Here is a 21,211-nt window from a genome sequence, read left to right as displayed (position 1 = left end):
ACAGAAAACGATAAGGGAAAGGATAAGGATTTGATGGGGGGAGGGGGGAGGGGGGGGGGGGGGGAGGGGAGTGTGCGTGCGCGTGTGTGTGTGTTTGTGTGTGTGTGTGTTTGTGTGTGTGTGTGTGTGTGTGTGTGTGTGTGTGCGATCGGAGGGGGGTGGGGGGTGGGGGGTGATCGATCAGACATGGGGGTGACGTGAGCGTGAAGGGGGGGGGGAGGAGAGGGAGGGGATGGGGATAGGATTGTGGGGGGGGTTGTGCTGAAGCACCACTTGTCATAACGGGTGTGTGAGACGTTGTGTAGGAGAGACACTGTGATTGTGACGGTGTTTGTAGAGAGAGTGGAAGGAGGATGAAGGCGGCAGGACGGACCATGATGGCCATTGCCATCTCCATGCTCACCACCTACGCCACCTCATCGTTGTTATCGTTCTTCTTTGTGGTCCTCGAAACGGATCTGAATGCAGGGCCGACAAAGTTGGGACTCATTGTCATGTGTAATCGGATGGTCAACGCTGTTGCCGGCGTCGTCTGGGGTTGGGCAGCAGATGAAAGTCCAAGAATTCGCTTGTGGATCTGGGCTTCACTCGGAGGCGCTCTGCCGACCATGATCCTCGCCGCATCGGCAAACTACGCCATGTTTCTCATCGTCTATGCCTCGGCAGCCATCGGCTGGTCTGCGCTCAAGTCGGTGGCTCTCTCGCTCGTGCCAGACTTGTACATTCCAGACGAGCGAGGCAAGGCCATGGGCAGTCTCGGCATCGCTATCATCTGCGCCGCCGTCCTCGGCGTTGCCGTTGCTACTGCGTTCCAGAACCCGGTCGGTGGCGTCGACGGCTGGCGTCTCGCGCACCTGCTCCTCGGCCTCTTGCAAATCCCGACGGTGCTGATTGTCCGCTGGCTCGCGCAGGATCCGCCGCGCGGGAGCAAGGAGTTCTCGGACGCGCTGGCGTACGCAGTGGCACCAGAGTACGCGAGCGTGGTGCCCTCGGCTGCCGGCATCGAAGCTCGCCTCTCTGCCAGCGAGGAGGAGCAGGCTGAGGAGGGCGAGGAGGGCGAGGGCGAGGCCGCAGGCGCAGGCAGGACGGGCAAAGGCGGGGTGCGTGCCGGACTGGCGGACCTTGTGGCCAACTCGATTCCGATTCTTCGCAACCGAGGCTTCAATCTGTTCATGGCACTGCTGACGGCGCAGGCGCTGCCTGTCTCTGCGCTCTCGTTCATGGTCCTCTGGTTCCAGTACTCGGGCCTGTCGGAGCTCGGGGCGGGAGTGGCGTACACGCTTGCGGCGATTGGGAGCATTGTGGGCTCCGGGGTGGGCGGGTGGGTGGGCGATGTGGTCTCGCGGCGGCTGCCCAACCGCGGGCGGCTGATGGTGGCACAGCTTGCCGTGCTGTGTAACATGGGTCTTCTTGTGGTTCTCCTGGTGGTGGTGCCAAAGACCTCGTACGCGCTCATTGCGCTTGTCATGTTCTTCATTGGCCTGCTGCTCTCGATCCCGGCCTTTGCGTCGGACTTGCCCAACTCGGCCGAGGTCGTTCCCAAGGCGCTGCGCGGGCTGGCGTACGCGCTGCAGGGTCTAGTGCAGGGCACGGTCTCGTCGACGGGCTCGCTTCTTGTGGGCGCCATTGCTGAGGGCTGGTTTGGCTACCGCGAGCGGACCGGCGAGCTCGACGACGTGCCGCGCGAGGACAAGATCCACAACCGCGACGCGCTCTCCAAGGCCTGCTTGGTGGTCTTTCTCTCGTGCTGGTCGCTGCAGTTTGTACTCTACTTTGTGGCGTACTCGGTGTATCCGCGCGTCCGGGACGAGATCCGCGCTGCCGACGGCGGCGACGAGGTGAATGAGGTGGGCTCTCGGAGCAGGAGCGGGAGCGAGACCAGCTCGAGTTGGGACGAGAGCACCGGAACGGCGACAAGTGGCAGTCGAAGCAGGTAAATGAGGCCGGCGGCGAGGACCATGGCTTTAACGACGACGCGACGACGGGCGGCGGGAGCGGGCGGACGAGCCGGCGGCGCGCGACGACGACGACCGGCCGCGCGAGGAGCGGGCGGACGACGACGCCGAAGGGCGGCGGCGGCCGAGGCGGGCGGCACCGCGTGGGGGATCATCCGAGTACGAGTAGTACTCAGAGTACGAGTACGAGTACGAGTACGATGGCGAGTAGTACGAGTACGAGCCCTTGCCCTTGTCGGACCGCGACTTGGCCTTGGACCTGCCCTTGGACTTGGCCTTGGACCTGCCCTTGGACTTGGCCTTGGACTTGGCCTTGGACCGCGACTTGGCCTTGCCACTCTTGGGCGCATCACTGGCTTTGGGCGAGCCGTCGAGGGTCTTTGTGCGCTTGGCGGGGTGCTCGGCGGGTTGTGCCGAGCTCGGCTCGGCGCCCGGGCTCCGCTCCCGCTTAGCAGAGGGAGGCAGGAGAGCGGGGTTGTGGCGGGCGTGGGCGCCGGCCCACGACTTGCGCACAATGTCGCGGCCAAACTCGTCGAGATCGGAGCGGTCGGCGCGAGTGATGCCGAGAGCCTCGTTGACGCGGCGCTGGCCGTCGGCATCGTAGTCGCGCTCGTAGACGACGGGCGGCGGGTTGGCCTCGTAGTCTTTGAGCATTTCGCGCATGGTGAGGAGCGAAAAGTGCATGCGGCCCTTAAAGTGAGCGGCGAGGCGGACGTCCGAGTCGGTGAGCGAGAGCAGACCCGCGCACACCTCGCACACCCGCAGCTGCTGGCGATGGAAGACCATGCCGGCGCCGGTCGGACGCGAGACGAGCGCTTCCTTCTCGGCAAGCGTCTCCAGAATGGCCAACTCGTTCTTCTTCTCGTTGATGGCACTGAGGACGGCCCGCGACTCAGTGACCTTGCCCTCGGAGCCGAGCTGCGCCGCCTTGGCCACCATCTCGCTGATTTCGGTGTGAAGCTTGGCGGCCTCCGGGTGGACCGGGACGTCAACTACAGCGGCAGCCTCCTCCTGGGTCATGCGCTCCTTGGCGGCGTGGATGCGTCCGTCGCACTGGCGGACCAGCGATCGCAGCAGCCGCATGTGCTCAAACTCGTAGCCCCATCGCTCGCCGTTTGCCACAGACTTTTCATATTCGCGCTTGAGCACATCCGAGTGGGTTTTGGGGCACTCGCCGAGATCGCGTTTCTGGGTGGGATGGAGTGGAGTGAGTGAGTGTGTTGATATCTGCGATAGTGGCTGATGGTAGGGAAGGGGGGGAGGGGGAGAGACATCAGTAGCCGATGATGACTCTGTGACGATGTATGCCCCATGGGGACGATGGATGCCCCATGGTGACGATGGATGCCCCATGGTGACGATGGATGCCCCATGGACACGATCGATGCCTCCATGATGACGATGAATGCATCCATAGTCACGATCATCGATGCCCCCATGGACACGATCGATGACCTTCCCCGTCTCCCTCTCTCCTCACTCTCCACCAAGATCAAAGACAATCCACAATAATCGAACGATAATCGATACCCCCCCCCCTCCCCCTCCCCCCCCCCCCCCCCTCCCCTCTCTCCCTCTCCGTACCGTATTCCGCAGCGCATCATGGGGACAGAGTCCCAAGAGGTGCCACTTGCACACTCTTGGGTCGAAGAAGAACTTGGCCGCAGACGACTTGCCATTACGGTCAGCTGTATGTGTACACAAGGGGGAGGGTATAGGTATGGCCATGGGTATGAGTATGAGTATGGGTATGGGTATGGGTATAGTGTTGGGGTAGACGTAGGCCAGGGGTAGTGGCAGTGGTAGGGGGGGATGGGGAGAGAGGAGGGGGGGGGGGCAGCAGGCAGCAGGTCATGGGCATGGTGGTGGGTATGGGTATGGGTATGGGTATGGTTAAAGAGGATGGGGGGGGGTCTAGGAGGGGGGGGGTAGGATGGTATGTGTCGTACGGCCGAGGACTGCGTCTACCGCCTTGCGCTGCGCGTGGCGGATGAGCTGGCGAAGCATGGTCGAGTGCGGTGGTGCTGGCGCTGGCGCTGGCGCTGGCGGGCGCTGGCGCTCCGGCTCGAGTCGCAATGATGGAAGAGGACAGCGGCGCGATGCGCAAACGTGCGCAGGAGGAGGGGTACAGTCTTGTTAATGGAACGGAATGATGCTGGGGTAGGAGTTGTTCATGGTCATAGGCTTGGAGATCGAGAAGGGGGCGTCAAGTACGGCCTTGTGAGGCGGGACGGCGGCGGCGACGGCGTGGCTTGCGGACGGCATGGATGAGGGCGTTGCAGAGGAAAGCGACGGTCATAAAGCCGCCCATGACGTAAAAGGTATCGTTGTACAGCGCAGGCGTTGGATCGGGCGTGGATTCTGGAAGAATGTCCAGGAGCTTGGAGACGGTCACGGTCTTGGCATCGATGAGCTCCGGGAGCGCAGACTTGGGCGCGCCGAATGCAGCCTCAAACGTGGCCGGATCGGCCTGGGCGGTGAGATCGGTGACTGCACGGTCGTACGCCGATGAGCGCAGGTGCGAGAGGATCGCCGGGCCGGCCACTGCCGCCGACGCCCACGCCGTGATCATGCGTCCGTGGATGGCGCCAGTGTTTCGCGGGCCAAAGACCTCGGAGAGGTACGCAGGAAGGACTGAGAACACGCCACCGTAGAACGAGACAATCAGCACTGTCGAGGCGTAGAAGAGAGCCAGAGGCGCCAGCGTGTGCTCGGTCATGGCCCACGAAGTGAGGTGCGGAATGGCGACCGTCATCGGGATGCCCACGCCAAACAACGCGTACGTCGCCTTGCGGCCAAGCCCGTCCGACGCTGTCGCCCATCCCAGTCGCCCGGCCATGTTGCCTGCCGATAGCGCCGCCACATACGTCGCCGCAAACCCGCCGTGGACCACGCTCGGCAGTGCAGTCGAGAAGCAGTCGGTCATCACCGTCTTGGCCGACGAGATGACCGAGACGCCCGCCACAGCGTTGCCAAACACTGCTGTCCAGAACAGGTAGAACTGCGGTGTGCGGAGCGCCTTGTCGGCGTCAATCGAAGGCTGTACCACGCTCGACGCGTCGTCGTCATCGTCGGCCTCGGCCGCCGCCGCCGCCGCCCGTGCCCGCTTGCTCAGTCGCGGCGGCTTCCAGTCAGGGTGCGGAACACGCGCCATGAGCGCGCCCGAGAGCATGACCGCCAGCTGCCCCACGCCGAGAACCGCAAACGTCTCGGCCACACCCGACGAGCCGGTCCCGACCTGATACACACCTGGAAGCGGTGCGCCCGGCAGCGCCGCCACGTCGTGCTCCGACGCAACCACCACCTCCTGCAGCGCGCCACCCACGTCGGCCATCCGCACGCCCGACGCCACCACCGTCTCGACAGTGTCGAACGCGCCCAGGTACGTGGGGAGCGTAAAGAAGGCTTCGAGGAGCACCTCGTTGAGCGGCGACGCAATGATGGCTCCGCCGCCAAAGGTGGTCAGCGCAAGGCCGGTCGCTAGCCCGCGCCGCTCCGGGAACCACTTCATGAGCGCGTGGACCGGCGCGATGTAGCCCAGGCCCCACCCGGCCCCACCGAGCACGCCATAGCCGGCGTAGACTAGCGGAAGCGTGTGCGTCGCCACGCCGGCGGCCGAGAGCAGCAAGCCCGAGCCCCAGAGGCTCGCCGCCGTCGCAACCACCTTGCGAGGCCCAACGCGGTCAACCCACGCCCCGAGCACAAAGGTGGTCAGCCCAAGCGAGATTGCCGACGCCGAAAAGATGGGAATCACCTCGGAGAGGTCCCAGTCTGACGCGGCAGACGCCACCCCGCCCATCACTCGCGTCAGCGGCTCGTTAAAGATCGACCACGCATAGACAGAGCCGATGCAGGCCTGCGCCACAGAGAGCGGCACGACTGCCTTCCATCGCGCAAACTCCTTGGGCGCCAGCGAGCGCGAGATGTGCAGAAAGCCTGCGTTCGTCGGAGGATCCAGCACCTCGGCCCGATACGCAGCCTTGTCGGCCTCATCCTCTGCCTCGGCCGCCGCCGCCTCGGCATCCTCTCGCTCCTGTGCCGTCATGCCACCGTGGCCGCCGCCGCCACCACCATCGCGTCGCTTCTCGTCATCGTCGCCACCGCTCTGTACAGCCGTCGCATGTAGCATCATTCGAGACGATGAGGCATGTGGTCCACACTGCGCGCAGTTGTCATATAGCCCCAGATCAGAGCGCCGACGAGAGCGAGAGGATGAACTCTGTTGATTGCCGTGATCTCTCGTGTTGGTTGAAAAAAGAAAAGCTCGCGCAAGTGCCCGCACTTGTTGCCTCTTCGCCGCTCCACCTGAGCGAATCCCGCGACTCTGTCCTCCTCTCATCCATGTCTCGGTCGTCATCCTCCCAACATGGTGTGCCACTCTCTGTAGTGTTCTCTGGCCACATGCTCGGAGCATGTTCCTCCCTATCCCTCCCGCACGCCCCTGTGCTAAAGGTGCGAGTCAGGTGCCCCGCACCGCCCGCTGTCCCTGCTGCATTTCGCCCGCTCCGCCCCGCCAGCCGCAGCTCGACTCGGACTCAGGGGGAGGGGGAGGGGGGGGGGGAGATCATTACTGCGCAAGTGTTCTAATGGGTGTAGTAGCTCGTATTGTGAGCGGTGCTGGTCATCTCGATGAACTTGAACATGTTGAGTTGGTTGTGGTGGTGGTGGTGGTGGTGGTCTGTGGCTTTGATCCGAGCACTCGCCCATACGACCGCAACTCCTTGCTCTTGGCGTGGATCAAGGTCAACTTTGTGGCGATTGGGGGGGGGGGGGATATGCGATTGAGCAGTGGGGAAAATGATCGTGGGGCGTATGCAGGTCGGCGATCACGAGTAGCGTGACGTTGTTGTTGTTGTGTGTATGTTTAATGGTGTGGAGTAGAGAGTCCACAGCCAGCCGAACGTCGAACAAAGCCCCCCGACCGTAGGAAGGGACTTTCTGGGCCCGACTGGGCGCAAACATATTCGTGAGCCTCGTCATACGCGTGAAGCGCTTGGACTTGGGGTGATGTTGTTGTTGTGACGTCGTCGAGATCAAGAGCTTGAGTAAATCTTGTGCGACATGTGATCATTGGTTTTTCGAGCTTTTTCATCGCTCTCTTCTACCGATCCCAAGCAACAAGCCCCCAATCCAGGCGCATTCTGGGCAGGATGAGAGTATCATGAGTAAGTTTGCGTCAAATCGGCCTTCATGAGATCTCTCGGTCGTCCTTCACCCCCCCCCCCCCCCCCCTTCCCCCCGAACAACGTTTGAACATTGCCTGGACCATTGAATTGAAGGCATGGGCCAAATCGATTGGCGGACAACCGTTCGTCGACGACGGACACGTGACGCTGACTCTGCTGCAGCATGTCATACGACGAAGAGCAGAGAGAGTACATGAGTTCTGACGAGGGCAGTATGGGGAGCATGGGTGGGTCAGTCGGTTCGGGAGAGGAGGCTCATGGCGGAGTCGGTAGGGCTCGGCGACACAGGCGACGGCGTGTTGGCTCAGGTCTGCCAGGAGGAGAAGGAGGAGCTGGTGATGGCAATGCGGCGGATGCTGGGCTCCTCACGGGCGTGTCGACCTTTAAGACCGGACACACACCGCCGGGCATGGCGCGGTTCTTGCGGCGACATCTGGTGTATCGCGTCTCGCTCTGCGTTCTCGTCCTCGTTGTTGCTGTCCTTGTCCTTGCCCTAGTCTTTGCCCTCTCTACCTGCAGGCGCTCGCCGGCCACAAGCACGCCGGCACAGGGCTCCTCGTCATCGCTGCCGCCATTGGATGGATGGGCGGGCGAAATGAGAGCGAGTGCGCTGGAGAGCAGCTTGCGCAAGCTGATGGACATTGCGGTGGCAAACGGCGGGAATCGGGCGGCAGGCACGGCCGGGTACAACGCCTCGCTCACCTGGATCAAGTCGGAGCTGGAGCAGCTGCCTGGCCTCAACAACGTTGTTGTCCAGCCGTTCACCATTGACTCGTACCGAAAGTCCGGACCAGGCCGGATGGCGCTGTGGGCGCACGCGTCGGGCAAGGACATCCTCACCTTTGCCGAGTCCGAGGAGTACTCGGTCATGACGTACTCGGCCAATGGACAGATTGTCGACGGCAAGGTGTGGGCAGTGCCAGGCGATGGCTTTGGCTGCACTGCGGACGCGTACACAGGCATGTCTGACAGCGCGGGCGGGCGTGATGTGGTGGCGCTGGTGCGGCGCGGCGAATGTGCGTTCCGTAACAAGGCCGAGGCTGCCAAGGCCAACGGCGCGGCCGCGGTGGTGGTGTACAACCAAGGCGACAGTGCTGGGCGGATGGGCGTGTTTGGCGGGACGCTTGGCGGGCCGGTCGGCGTACCTGTCGTCGCCATTGCCAACGCACCCGGCGAGATGATTGCGGCCTTGACCGAGTCGTCGCCAGACGCGCTGAGCATGGATCTCTCGATTGCCATGGAGCCGGTCACAATATACACCGCTAACGTGATGGCCGACACGGTGTGGGGCTCCGACGAATCGATTATTGTCGTTGGCTCGCATCTCGACTCGGTCGAGGCTGGGCCCGGCATCAACGACAACGGCTCGGGCACCTCGCTCAACCTCGAGCTGGCGCGGGCGGTATCACGGCGCGGGCCGCCGGCGTCGGGTGCGCAGTCTAAGATCCGCTTCGCATGGTGGGGCGGCGAGGAGCTCGGTCTTCGAGGCTCGAGGGCGTACGTGGAATCGCTCTCGGACGCTGACGCCGCGCGCATCTCGTTCAACGCCAACTGCGACATGGCCGGCTCGCTCAACGGGTTCCTCGGCGTCTACGACGCAGCGTCGGCCGACAACCAGGAGACGGGCCGGCCGTCGAGCTACATCCAGGCCCAGTTCGTCGAGTTCTTTGACTCGCGTCGCCTCGCATACCACCTCTCGCCGTTCACCGGCCGCTCCGACTACGGCCCGTTCCTCGAGCGCGGCATCCCAGCCGGCGGCGGCGACACCGGATCGGACGAGATCATCGATGACGAGCTGCGCGCCCAGTTCGGGTCATCGGTCGGCGTCCAAGCCGATACCTGCTACCACAAGTCGTGTGATACCCTCGACAACGTCAACCTTGACACCATGCTCAATCTTGCCCAAGCCTTTGGCCACGTCATCGAGAAGCTCGCCGCCGAAGACATTGCCACACTCCGGGCCCAACTCGAGCGACCGGCTACCCTCCCACAGTCCTCCTCACGGCATCTCTTCCCGCGTTGGATCCATGGCGTGCAGCAGCACGAGACCTAGCCTCCCACCATCATTCCACACGCAGACAGGATGGATGCATCGCAATGTAACGTTACAGCAAAAGGTAGCGATAGAGTGGTGGACAGCGAATAGCGTCGACCAGTGCCAGCAGTAGTCGCGGATCCGTCGGTCGTCGGTTGTCGGTCGTCGGTCGTGTGCCCGTGTCGGCTACTCGCTCTAGCTGTGGCACCATACTCGTCTCTCACCCCCCTCGGGTTCTCTGTTGACCATGCAGTACGGAGGTACGCCCCCCCCCCCCCCCCCCTTTCTCTCCTTCACCATCTGTCATGTCTTGTGTGTGTGTGTGTGTGTGTGTATGTGTGGGTAGCTCGGGGTCGGGTGTGGGTGTCACTCACTCTTGCGCATGTGCTTGTTGGTGGTCGGCGTGCGTGACCTCGGTGCTGGCTGGCTGGCTGGCTGACTGTGTGGCTGGCTGGCTGACTGGCTGGCGACTGGCTGTGTGGGCGACTGGCTGTGTGGGCGACTGGCTGGCTGGTCGGGCATACACACCCGGTATGGTCGGACGGCTATGCATGGTCGGTCGGACGTGGGTTGACCCTCGCCACAACTGCGATACGCTTGTGATGGGCTCAGACGCCGTCGGCTCGGGCGAGCTGGCGCGACAGTCGGGAATGCGGCGAAAGTGGAAGAGCCGCTACTACACGCTCGATCCGGGCGCGGGTGTGATGTACGAGCACGCGGCCATGCCTGGGAGCGACCTGGACGCTCCACCGCCCAAGGCGCTCAAGCTTGCGCTCTACGCCTCGGTGGCCGGCGGCTCGATGAAGGGCGCGCCATATGCGCTGCGGCTGGCCAAGGGCGACGGTTCGGACGGTGCGCTCGTCTTCTCAGCACCGTCCGAGGCCGATCGCGACGCCTGGGTGCTGGCGCTGGGCAAGGCCATGGGTCTTGTCGACCCGTCAGTCGGCGCCAAGGCCGCACCGGGTGAGGGCGTGGTTCTCGAGCCTGAGGAGGTTGGCGCCTGGTCTGTCGATGAGACTGCCGCCTGGATGCGTGCTGCGGGCCTCTCCAAGTACGTCGCTTTTTTCCGCTCGCACGGCCTCGACGGGCTTGCACTGATGCAGCTCACCGAGGCAAAGCTCAAGGCCATGGGCGCCGACGTGCTCTCGATCAAGGACATCCGCAAGATCATGGGCTACCATGGCAAGCTCATCGGCGCCCTGGGCACAGGCACTCCGCTCCCGGTCCGCCTCACCACCGGCGTCGAAAAGGCCAAGCGCGGCCAGTCGGGCTCCAAGCGCGTCCGCGACCGCGGCGGTGCTCCGGCCACAGACGCCTCTCGCAGGCACCGCCGTGGCCGCAAGCACCGTGGTCGCGACTCGTCCGCCCGCTTCAACATCGTCTTTGAGGGCGACGAGCACGACGCCTCCGCCAACGTGGCTGACACCGCTGCTGGCGCAGACTCTCTGGACGCCGCTGGCAGCGACGCGCTCATCGCCGGCGCTCCCGACTCGTCGAGCGCCGACAGCAGCTCAGGCGCATCCTCAAATGCCAAGGCCAAGGCCAAGGCTAAGGCCAAAGCCAAAGCCAAGGCCAAGGCCAAGGCCAAAGCCAAAAAGGACAAGGCCAAGAAGAAGAAGGACAAGAAGAAGGACAAGAAGAAGAAGAAGGGCAAGCTGCAAGAGACCTCTTCATCAGATTCTGGATCGGCGTCTTGCTCCGAGCCCGGCCTGGCGCCCAAGCCTGCTTCTGCTTCTGCTCCTGCTGTCGAAGCAGCAGCAGGAACTGGGCCTGCCGGCGAAGTGCTCGTCAACACAGTCACCTACACCGAAGCTGTAGCCTCGCTCGACGAGGTTACCGACCGTATGGCGCACGCCCACCTCATACAGGCCGGCACCGGCGCCCGCCCCCAAGAACAGGCTCACGTCGACCCACGCATTGAGCAGAGCAAGGTGTTTGAGCAGAACTACACAAAGCTGTTTGGCGGCGACAACCTCGACCTGGATGCCGAAGCCGCACGCCTCACTGCTGCAACGTACACACCACCGGCACCTGCACCCGCCCCTGCGCCCGCCGCTGCATCTACGGCTGGAACGGAAGCTACGGCTACGCCGAAGACTAAGCAGCCGACACCTGGCACGCCGGTTCCTGCCACGCCGACTCCCACCGCACCGAGTCCGGCCACACCGCCGGAGCCGGCAGAAGATCCGGTGGTGCGGGCCATCCGCATCCTGCGCGACTCGCTCATCGCAGCCATTCTCAACGATGACCCGACTGGCGTCAAGCAGGTGCTTGAGCAAGGCGTACAGGTGAACGGGCGGTCGCCCAAGCACGAAGACGAGACGCCGCTGATGATTGCGACCGAGGGCGGCAACGTGGACATTGTACGACTGCTGCTGCAGTACGGCGCGTCGCCAGAGACCAAGTCACCCAAGGCGACGGCGCACACGCCGCTGCTGTTGGCAGTACTCAAAGGCAACGAAGCCGTCGTCGCGCTGCTGCTCAAGACATATCCGGCGCTGGCGAGTGGACGGCTCGAAGACAAGGCGCAGCGGAGTGCGCTGCACATTGCAGCGCAGCGTGGGAGTATGGCGCATCTGAGGATTGCCGAGCTGCTACTTGCCGCCGGTGCTGAGGTGGAGGCGACAACGATCGGTGGCCTCACGCCGCTGCACTACGCCATGGCTTCGGGCTCACACGCCATGGTCCACCGGCTGCTGCGAGCAGGCGCCTCGATCGCGGCGCGCGGTAAGCGATACGGCGCGACGCCGCTCCATGCCGCAGCCGCCAACGGAGCTCTGGCGGCTCTGCAGTCGGTCCTTGTCCACACCAACGAGCGGCTGCAGCTGGAATCATTTCTGGACCTACAGGGGCGGACGCCGCTGGCATCGGCGGCGCTGTGCGAATCGGCCGATGCGCTCGCCTGCGCCCGCCTCTTGCTCAGCGAGACCGACGTCGACGTCAACCGACAGGACGCCAAGGGCAGGTCGCCGCTCGCGTACTTTATGCGGCGGCTTGTTGACCACGCTGGCGCAGTTGCTGACGGCAGCGTGACTCACGAGGCGCTGCTGGCCAACGCAGGCCTCGAGTCGCTCTGCGCACTCCTCCTCTCAGCGGCCTCGGGCACGGCTGGCGGCCTGTGCGAGGCTGACCGCGGTGCCGTGCTCGGCTGGGCAGTCCGCGCCCAGTCGACGACGCTTGCCATCGCTGCCCTCGACATGGGCTGTGTCGTCGAGGCAAAGCACCTGCGTGCCGCTGCTGCCCGGAACGACGGCGAGATGACCGCGCTACTGCTTGAGTACTTTGAGGGCGAGTACCCATTAGCCGCACGGAGCCCTGTCCACGCCGCTTGCGCCGCCGGCTTTGACTACGTCCTGCACCTGTACATCAAGGACGGATGGCAGCTCGAGATCGAAGACTCGTCGCAGATGCTCCCGATCCACGCCGCTGTCGAGGCCGACCAGCCGCTGGCGCTCGAGTTGCTGCTGACTGCCGGCGTCGACGCTACCATCGCCCGTGGCGGTGGCTCGGGCCCAACGCCGCTGCATCTGGCAGCACGGGTCGGCTCAGCCGACATGGTCAGGATGCTGCTTGCGTCGGGCGCCTCGCCGTTTGCGCTCATGGAGTCGGATACCGGCATGCGAACGCCGCTGCACGAGGCCAAACTGGCAGGTGCAGATTCGCACGTGCTGGAGATGCTGGAGGAGGCCCAGCTCGCTCACAACCAGAAGCAGCAGCAGCAGGCCAGGAAGCCGACCGACGACACCGATGGTAAGGCTAAGATGCCCAAGTCAGAGCCGCAGGCCGCGCCTCTCGCCGAAGCAGCCTCTGCTGTGGCTGTGGCAAGCGAGGCCGATGCAGCACCGGTTGCCGGGCTCGCGACATTGGCAAGCGACGGACTCGCCGGAGACGACGGCTCGTGTTCGGGCGGCTCGTCTGTCTCGCGCTTCCGGCTCGATTCGGGCGGCTCGTATGACGGCGGCCGTGGCCGATGGGCCGGCGGCCGGAGCCTCTCGGAGACCGGCTCCAGCAGCGCAAGCGTGTCGTCGGTGTCGACGCCGTCGACGCCGTCGTCGCTTTCGTACTCGTCGGGCTCTGGCTCGGACTCGACCGCAGTGCGGCGGTCGAGGCGTCGCAAGCGGCGCAAGGCCAAGGAGCTCACAAAGGCCGCGCTGAAGAAGGCGCTGTACGCAGCCAAGAAGCGCGACGCGAGGAAGCGCAAGCGCAAGGCCGCGCGACGCAAGAAGGCCAAGGCCAAGGAGCGCGAGCGTCGAGAGCGCGAGCGAGCGCGGCGTGCCGAGGCCAAGGCCGCAAAGATGCTCAAGTCGAAGAACAAAGGCAAGGACAAGGGCAAGGACAAGCACAAGAGCAAGAGCAAGGCCAAGGCCAAGGTTAGGGTTAAGGGTAAGGGCAAGGGCAAGGCCAAGACCAAGGGCAAGGGCAATGGCAAGGCCAAGACGACCACGAGCTCGTGCTCCAGCTCGTACTCGCTGGCATCTCCAGAGTCACCGCTTTCTGCATCAGCGTCAGCGTCAGCGGCAGCATCTGCATCGGTGTTATCTGAAGTGGCAGCGCGGGCATCGCGTTCCGACTCGGGCTCGACGTGGCGGGAAGGGCCGGACGGATCTGACTCGGGATATTCTTCATTCCGCGAGCAGGCGGTCACAAGACGTGGACCTGAGCTAGGGTCGCAGACTGCGTCGGCGTCACGATCAACATCACCGCAGCGGGCACGGTCGTGGTCGTCACAGAGCGTTGAGGAGCTGCGGTCGGCACGAGCCGAAGCCCCCGAAGAGGAGGCAGTTGTGGCAGAGCCAATGGCGACAGAACTGGCGGCACCAGAGCCGGCGGCTCCGGAGGCCGAGGCACCAGCTGCGGCTCAGAGCCCACACAGAGCCCGCAGCCCGAGCCCCGCGGCGCATTCTCCAGCGTCACCGCCGCGACGGGGCCCAAGTCCGGGTCGGTCACTCAGCCGCAGCCTTAGCCGGAGCGTTAGCCGGAGCCGGAGCCCGCACAGGGGGCGCAGCCGGAGCCGCAGCTGGAGCCGCGGGCGCGACCGGTATTCGTACGGCTACTCTTACGACGATCACGAGGAGATGTACTCGGACGAGGTTGCGCCACCGCCGCCCGTGCCCGTGTCTGACAACACTCCCGATGCCGTGTCGAGCCCTGAGGCGCGTAGGCCAGAGGCTGAAGCTGTCGATGGCAGCGTCAGCGACGATGTGTCGGACGTGGCTGAGATGATGGATGATGTCCCACCACCGCCACGGCCCGCAGCGCTGTCGGCGGCACGGCCGCCTGCATCCACATCGACACCCGCGCCAGCAGTGGGAGCTGTCGACGCTGCGCCCGTGGCTGAGCCAGATACAGCTAGCACAGCTACGTCTGCACCGGCGGCGGCGGCGGCGGCGGCACCGGCGTCTTCGGTCAAGCCGAAGAAGCGCGCGTACAAGTCGATCTTTGACTAAAGCGTGGCAGGCTCGAGCTCGAGGTAGTTGTAGTAGCTATCGCGCTCGACTTCGGCGTGCGAGGCGTCCGGGTCGAAGCGAAGCTTGGAGAAGGAGCCGTCAAGGCCGATGACGTAGAGGATGTTGGCCTCGCGGCCAAAGGCGAGGCGGGTAGGCCCGGGCGAGCCCATGCGGTACTGGGCAAATGACCACTCGTAGGAGAAGTAGGCCGGAACGAGGGTCTTGGGCAAGAAGCTGGTGATAGGTGAAAAGAACGAGCGCGAGTTGGAGCCCGGGCTGCCGTCAGCCGGCGGCAAGGACGACGAGGTCGGCGGAGGGGCGGCGCCCGAGCCTGATGACGCCGCGGCGCCCGAGGACCCGGCAGCAGCGCCAGAGGCATCGGAGAACATGGAGAAGATGTGGATGGTGCCCTTGAGCGAGGAGACGGCCATAAAGTCCGAGTTGTAGTTAAAAGCAATGGAGCAGATGCGCTCCTTGGTCTTACCGCGGCGAACCTCGCGGAGCTTGCGGCCGGTGCGGGTGTCCCAGGTCCGGATCATGGTGCCCTCTGTCGAAGCCGTGGCGAGGATGGTGGCATCAGCGTTAAACTCCATGATCGCAATCGGGTGCTCGTGGGCCTTGAACAGGTTTGCCGACGACGAGTCGGCGCTGAGGTCGACAATGCGGACCCAGCCCGGGGTCTTGTCCGGGACGGCGAGGAGCGATGAGGCTGACGACGGCGAGAGCGCAGTCACGCCATCGTCGTTATCGGCAGTTTGGAACTTGAACAAGACTTGCGGCGCCGGAGTCAGCGAGTACACCTCGGTGTACTTTTTGAGCGCAACAACTACAAAGGCGCGCGAGAGGCGGACTCCGGTGACCAAGGACTTGAAGCCGAGCTCGATCAGGCTCAGCCGCGGATCCATCTCATCCCAGATCACCACCTTGACCGGAGCAAACTGCGGCTCATCACCACCGCCCACCAGCGCCATTGTTGATGTCCGGAACAGCATCATGACCATCGACAGTCCGCCGCGCTGCTCAAAGGCTGTCCGTGGCGAGGAGGTGTGAGTGATGACGATGATGATGATGAGGATGAGGATGAGGAAGGGGGCAAGGGGGGCATGAGCGGGGAGAGTACATACTGTGGCGTCCAATCTCATAAAGAGGTTCCGTGTTGTAGATGCGATACCCGGTAGGTAGAGCCACCGAGAATGCTGTCTTGTCCTGGTTGAAGAACACACCAAGCGGAGAGTTGCCCGAGCCGATGGCCGTAGCCGAAGATGCAGCCATGGTGGTGAACACGCTTCCTTCCGGGAGGGGGGAGGGAGGGGTGGAAGGCACACGGCACACAGGCAAGGTAAGGCCGGGAAGAGGGACGTGAAAGGGTAAGGAAGGAGGGGTATGTGTGTGTTTGTGGAGGGCTGGTGTTGCTCCTCACAGGGTACCGTGTCGAACTCCTTGGTACGGAATAGCGAGAGGTGTACGTATTTGGGTGGTGGGGGAGGTGAGGGGGGGGGGGCGGGGCGAGGTCACACAGGTTGGAAGGCGCGATCGGAGCGGCGGAAGGGGGGTGGGGGGGCTTTTTGGGCCAAGAGGACCGGTTTTGGATGGGGCGGACATTCTCAGCTGATGAGCTCATGTACACACGGGTAGGTGTATGTATATGGGCATGTATATGGGTGGGTGTTGTGCTTGTACGGCTTGATGGCAGAGGTGGAAAGGAAAGGAAGTGATGGGATCTGGCTTGGATGTCAATCAGGTGGGCGGGGAAAGGGTGCAATGAGAGATCGAAAGTGAGAATCAGGTACAACATACCGTTGTAGTAGCATGATTGGTGGCGTTTGGAACCAATTCGATGTCGCATGCGAGGAGGGGATATGTTGGCCGCGGGTCAGCAAGCAGAGCGAACGGACCACTTGAAGCCAATTACCGTTTGCAGTGCCATCCAAACACTCTCGGTTGCCGGGCAAGCAGACGCTCCGCTGGCTCGGCGGGCTTGAGACTTCCTCGCATTTACTGTGCTGACCATCTTTGCCAGCACATCATGGCAATTGGCACGGTCAGCCGCGTGTACGTGAGCGGCCATCGATAGCTCGCGTACACACGATATCAAGGTAAGAATTGGGCGCCCGGATGGCGCCCGTCGTCGTCGTCGCGCATCGTCATCAGAAAGGGCGGGCGGGCGGGTTCCCTCTCCATCACTATGTCGATGCCACTGGAGCTCTTAGCGAAGTAAGTTGTCAACCGCTTTGCTTCGCTCAGCCTGCCGCAAGTGGTAGCGACTCGTAGCAGTCGCGGCAACATTGGCTCTTCGGACAAGACTTCGACGGCCACACTCCTCGCGGCGGCCAAGGACGTTTATGACGTCCATGTGGCCACGTGCGCTGTTGTTGGTGATACTCACCATGGTCATGACATGCACATATGGAACATGTACGTTTGGGTGTGGGTAGGGCTGGTTGGAATGTGATGGGCAAGTCATGGCGGTGGGTGGAGGATGCGGTGGTGCCAGGCGTATGTCGCGGTCGTCTTCCATGGTTGTTCTCATCTCTGAGAAGCAGCGGATAGCCATTGAGAAGCATTCACATATTGGTCACCATGACCAGCAAGTGTGCTTATGTGTGTGTATCGCTTGACTCACTCGCGTGTCGGATAGGGGTGGGAACGATGACGCCCGCGGGCAGAGAAAACTGGCACTTGCTGTACAATGCCGAGAGCTTGACGTTGTGCGTGATCGATGGCGTGTGCGTTGATGGCGTGGCGGTGTCTCCGATGGACGAGTCGGCGGAGGGTGAAGCCTTTGCACCGTTGAGGTGGACCGTCTATGCGCCAAAGGCAAAGCTGGCGACCGGAGATGAGTTCAGGGTGATTCTTGGCGGCCACGCTGATGGCAGCTACGGATTGGATGACATCTTGCTGATGGGAAGCGCACGCGAGGCTGGAAGTACTGGTCGGAGCGCCGAGACTAGCCCTAGCTCACTGTCGATTGCTCGGCGGATGACTGGCAACAGCGACGACCACGCGGTTGTGTCGTCGGTACTGGCCACGGCAATGGCAGGGACGCGGCTCGAGATCGGTGGGCACGTAGTGATGGTGACGCAGCGGCGGGCTGGGGGCATGGCGGCCAAGGTGCTGTTGAAAGCAAGCAGCGACGGTGTGCAGGCCGACATCCGGGTGACAGGCGACGGGCGGGTCCGGGCGGTCGTGCGGAGCCGGGCCGGCGTGACGTTGCTGGCTCCTGCAGCAGGTGGGCGGTCGGTGGGTGACAGACGCAGCGTCGTGGCGCATACTCTCAGCCACGCCACACACGCCGAGTATCCGCTTGTTCACCAGCGGCTGCATCCGCACGCAGCCGAACCGCAGGTGTTTGGCACGCACCAGTGGCGGCGGCAGGTGCACGCTCGGTCTGGCGGTGGCGGTGGCGGTGGCATACTTGACATTGTCGTGGGCTACACTGACGGTGCGCTGGCGGCGGCAGGCAACTCGCACGCGACGATTGCAGTGGACATCGAGGCTGCCGTCGACGAGCTCAACGAGGCGATGACCAACTCGGGACTGACGTCTCAGTTTGCCCTTGTGGCCACATTGCATGTGCCGAGCGTGGAGAACGAGGCAACGACGCCGATGTCGGAAGTGCTCGACGCAGTGCATAACCCTGGTGATGGTGTCGGCGACGGGCTCAACAAGCTCCGCGATGCGATGGGCGCCGATGCGGCGGCGCTCATTGTCGGCTCGACAGCGACCACATCGGCATGCGGACTCGGATATTTGACTACAGTGCTTGACGCGATGCAGACGCCGTCATTCATGTTCTCTGTCTCTACGCTCTCGTGCGTGCGGGTCGCGATGACTTTGGCGCACGAGGTGGGTCACAATCTAGGTGGTAACCACGACCTTGCGACGACTACATCTGCCGGGCTGTTCTCGTACTCGCACGGGTATTTGTTTGGCGGTGGACAGGGGTACCGGACGATCATGGCGTACGGGGATGACGAGGAGCGGGTGGCGCACTTTTCATCGCCAGCAGTTACATACGCGTCGATTGCTACAGGCTCTGGTGGGGCAGACAACGCGGCAACATTTGATTTCTCGGCGCCGATCATCAACTTGTACACCAATGCGACAAGTTGCAACACTCTGGGCGATTGCCCCACCAGCGGCACGGTGTGCACGGTGGCGACGGCGTGCCGCAACCACACGTGTGTGTACGAACATACGGCGGCGATGTGCGCGACGGGTATTGCGTGCGAGCCGGACGGCGTGTGCTCCGAAGGTACGTGCACGCGGCTCGCCAGCTCGCCCAACAACACGCCCGGCTGCAACCGGGTGACAAAGGTGGTCGGCAGCGGCAGCAATTGCGCGGTCGAGTATCTTACGTCATCAGGGCCGCCGTCGCCACCAGTCGGCACGGTGGTCACGTCGCCATCGGAGCTGGGGACAATCGCCATCGGAAGTGGCGGCGAGCGGCTGATGTCTGGCCTGAGTTTCGGCAGCCTCGGCATTCCCAAGGGAGCCAACATTGTGTCGGCACGCGTCTATCTCAGCGGCCTGGTCTTCACCTCGGCGAACGGCAATGTGGTGATCAACGGCGAGCTCGGTGCGACACCGGCTGCGTTTTCGGCGAGCCCAAGCGAGCTCAGTACCCGGCCCAAGACAGTAGCGACGGCAACATTGGATATGTCAACCCGGCCGCCGATCAACTGGCTAGAAACGCACGAACTGGCGTCGACGGATGTCACTGCAATTTTCCAGGAGCTGGTGGACCAGGCAACGTGGACAACAGGCAGCATGGGCGTTGTGCTCTTCTCGGGCACTGCCAACATTGTAGTCGCGCCCGGAGGTCATGCAACGGCGAGCCTGCATCCACGGCTGGAGATTGACTATGACTTTGCGGGCGGACTCTGCGGCAACGGGGCGGTCGACGGTCCGGAAGAGTGTGACCCTGCGATTGCCAACTCTGGCGTGTGCTGCTCGGCAAGGTGCGTTGCGATGGCCGACGCGGCCCCTTGCGCCGACGACGGGCTCTTCTGCACTGGCGCCGAGCAGTGCAGCTCAGGCGTGTGCACCTCGTCAGGCAATCCCTGCCTTGGCGGCGGCGAGTGTTCGTCGACGTGCAACAACACGCTTGCGACGTGTAACTTGCCCAACACAACACCTTGCAGCAGCGGGGTGTGCGCGACCGGAGTGTGCGGCAACTTTACCGTCTGCTCAATCGCGGCCGACTGTAGCGGACTGGTGCCGAGCAGCGACTGCGCCGTCTTTGTCTGCAGCGTAAGCATCTGTGTCGAGACAAACGCAGCCGACGGCACGTCGTGCAATGGCGGCAATGGGGCATGTTTGGGCGGTGCATGTAGTCTCTTCGCCTCACCGCCACCACCTGCGAGCAGGCCGCCGTCCTCACCGCCATCGCCGTCGCCAGGAAACGGCACCGTGGGCGATACCAAGGAGGAGAACACGGGCCCGTTCTCGTCGATGGGAGTGCCGGACAGTGTCGTTGGCATCCCGTCGTGGATTGTGGTCTCGATTGGACTTACTCTCGTGCTCTCGCTCCTCTGCTGCTGCGCCAAGCGGCTCCGCGGACGGCGATCATCAGCAAGCGTCCGGCCCATGCCGCCACCAAACAGCAGCGGCCATGCATCCGGATTTCAGTACGATGCCAGGAAGGCTGGCGGTGAGCACGGCTTGCGGCGGGAGGCGACTCGGCATTATACGCCGCATCGGCGTGACTCGGGTGTGCGGTATGAGTCGTCCGGCTGGGGCTAAGCACAGCTGCTCGGCAACGTCGTTCAAGCCCACGAAGATGGGGGGGCAGCTTGGCCGGGACTTTCTTGTTCATCATCACACTCAGAGCGCATCGTTGGTGACGAGACGACGGTCTGTTCGATATGTTCATCGACAAGCTTGCGTTCACGGTGCAAGTCGGAATTGGGACAGAGAAGATCCTGGCATTTTGCCCAAGCGAAAGCCGTGGTCGACGGCTTGGCTGAAGCCCAACCTTGTGGGTACGGCCACCAATCACATAGGGTCGTCTCATCACACGATCAAGTACGACTGGGGCGTCGGGTCGTGCGTGTCCAAGTTTGTGCTAGTCGTCCAAAGTGTGGCCGAATGCAACGACAAGATCCGGTGGAAGACCGTTGTCACCGCGACTGCTAACACTCGCGGCCGACTGAGCGAAGCGAAGCAGCTGACATCTTACCTCGCTAAGGGCTCCGATGGCGTCGACACAGATCTTTGTGCCAATTGGCACGATGTGCTGGCAAAGATGGTCAGCACATAAAATGCAGGGAAATCTCAAGCCCCCGAGCCAACGGCGCGTCCGCTCGGCCGGCAACCGAGAGTGTGCCCCCTCTTGTTCTTCCTTGTCTTGGCCAGCCCGGTGGTCTCGTCGTCTGGCTCGGTGGTCGGCGGCAGCGGCGGCTGGCGATGAGCAGGCCGGCAGGGACTGTGATGGGCAAGGCCGGAGGAGGGAGGGGAGAAATGGGTTGGAGGGCAGACTGGTAGTCATTGCCAATGATGTGGCTATCAGCATGCATCGTCTCCAATGCCCTGTCGATGGCTAGCTTGCCCTCGGTGGTGCCGGCGGTGGTCGGTCAGCGGCGGGCG

At 63.4% G+C, this 21,211-nt stretch overlaps 7 protein-coding genes across 7 annotated transcripts in view; 5 read left to right on the top strand and 2 right to left on the bottom strand.

The window, feature by feature from the left end:
- The window catches only part of AMSG_09875 (transmembrane domain-containing protein), a gene marked incomplete at its 5' end in the record, with an annotated part of 2,100 nt that extends 147 nt beyond the window's left edge, over positions 1 to 1,953 (top strand). Inside the window, one exon of the mRNA XM_013898471.1 lies at positions 367 to 1,953. Within this exon, the coding sequence (XP_013753925.1) occupies positions 367 to 1,937 (1,571 nt within the window). The 3' untranslated portion in view covers positions 1,938 to 1,953. The remainder of the gene's footprint in view (positions 1 to 366) is intronic.
- Positions 1,954 to 1,964: 11 nt separating this feature from the next.
- Positions 1,965 to 6,398, bottom strand: AMSG_12300 (uncharacterized protein; the record flags this gene model as incomplete). The annotated part of the gene is made up of 3 exons (XM_013898554.1): positions 4,200 to 6,398; positions 3,540 to 3,643; positions 1,965 to 3,143 (listed from the first exon to the last, which is right to left on the bottom strand). The coding sequence occupies exons 1-3, from the start codon at positions 6,367 to 6,369 to the stop codon at positions 1,965 to 1,967; spliced, it is 3,453 nt and encodes a 1,150-aa protein (XP_013754008.1). The 5' UTR covers positions 6,370 to 6,398.
- Positions 6,399 to 7,334: 936 nt separating this feature from the next.
- AMSG_09872 (aminopeptidase Y) lies at positions 7,335 to 9,194 on the top strand (the record flags this gene model as incomplete). Its single annotated transcript, XM_013898470.1, has 2 exons — positions 7,335 to 7,353; positions 7,474 to 9,194. 2 exons carry the CDS (start codon positions 7,335 to 7,337, stop codon positions 9,192 to 9,194), a joined length of 1,740 nt encoding a protein of 579 aa, XP_013753924.1.
- A 584-nt stretch (positions 9,195 to 9,778) lies between these two features.
- On the top strand, positions 9,779 to 14,514 carry AMSG_09871 (ankyrin; the record flags this gene model as incomplete). The annotated part of the gene is made up of 2 exons (XM_013898469.1): positions 9,779 to 14,379; positions 14,433 to 14,514. The coding sequence occupies 2 exons, from the start codon at positions 9,779 to 9,781 to the stop codon at positions 14,512 to 14,514; spliced, it is 4,683 nt and encodes a 1,560-aa protein (XP_013753923.1).
- On the bottom strand, positions 13,675 to 16,076 carry AMSG_09870 (WD repeat domain phosphoinositide-interacting protein 3). Its single transcript, XM_013898468.1, has 2 exons — positions 15,748 to 16,076; positions 13,675 to 15,650 (listed from the first exon to the last, which is right to left on the bottom strand). Exons 1-2 carry the CDS (start codon positions 15,893 to 15,895, stop codon positions 14,620 to 14,622), a joined length of 1,179 nt encoding a protein of 392 aa, XP_013753922.1. The 5' UTR covers positions 15,896 to 16,076; the 3' UTR covers positions 13,675 to 14,619.
- Positions 16,077 to 16,808: 732 nt separating this feature from the next.
- Positions 16,809 to 20,368, top strand: AMSG_12299 (uncharacterized protein; the record flags this gene model as incomplete). The annotated part of the gene is made up of 3 exons (XM_013898553.1): positions 16,809 to 16,837; positions 16,898 to 16,984; positions 17,290 to 20,368. 3 exons carry the CDS (start codon positions 16,809 to 16,811, stop codon positions 20,366 to 20,368), a joined length of 3,195 nt encoding a protein of 1,064 aa, XP_013754007.1.
- Positions 20,369 to 20,490: 122 nt separating this feature from the next.
- Positions 20,491 to 20,885, top strand: AMSG_12298 (uncharacterized protein; the record flags this gene model as incomplete). Its single annotated transcript, XM_013898552.1, has 2 exons — positions 20,491 to 20,510; positions 20,540 to 20,885. The coding sequence occupies 2 exons, from the start codon at positions 20,491 to 20,493 to the stop codon at positions 20,883 to 20,885; spliced, it is 366 nt and encodes a 121-aa protein (XP_013754006.1).
- Between the last annotated feature and the right edge of the window lie 326 nt (positions 20,886 to 21,211).

Source organism: Thecamonas trahens (genome assembly GCF_000142905.1).
Source record: "Thecamonas trahens ATCC 50062 unplaced genomic scaffold supercont1.54, whole genome shotgun sequence".
Lineage (NCBI taxonomy): Eukaryota > Apusomonadida > Apusomonadidae > Thecamonas > Thecamonas trahens.
Note: the sequence above shows the minus strand (reverse complement) of the source record. Positions and strands in the feature narration are given on the sequence as shown.

Coding starts and splice junctions, on each gene's coding strand:
- AMSG_09870 (XM_013898468.1), bottom strand. CDS start 15,895: ATGGCTGCATCTTCGGCTACGGCCATCGGCTCGGGCAACTCTCCGCTT. Junction 15,651..15,747: donor TTATGAGATTGGACGCCACA/GTATGTACTCTC, acceptor CGCCACGGACAG/CCTTTGAGCAGCGCGGCGGA.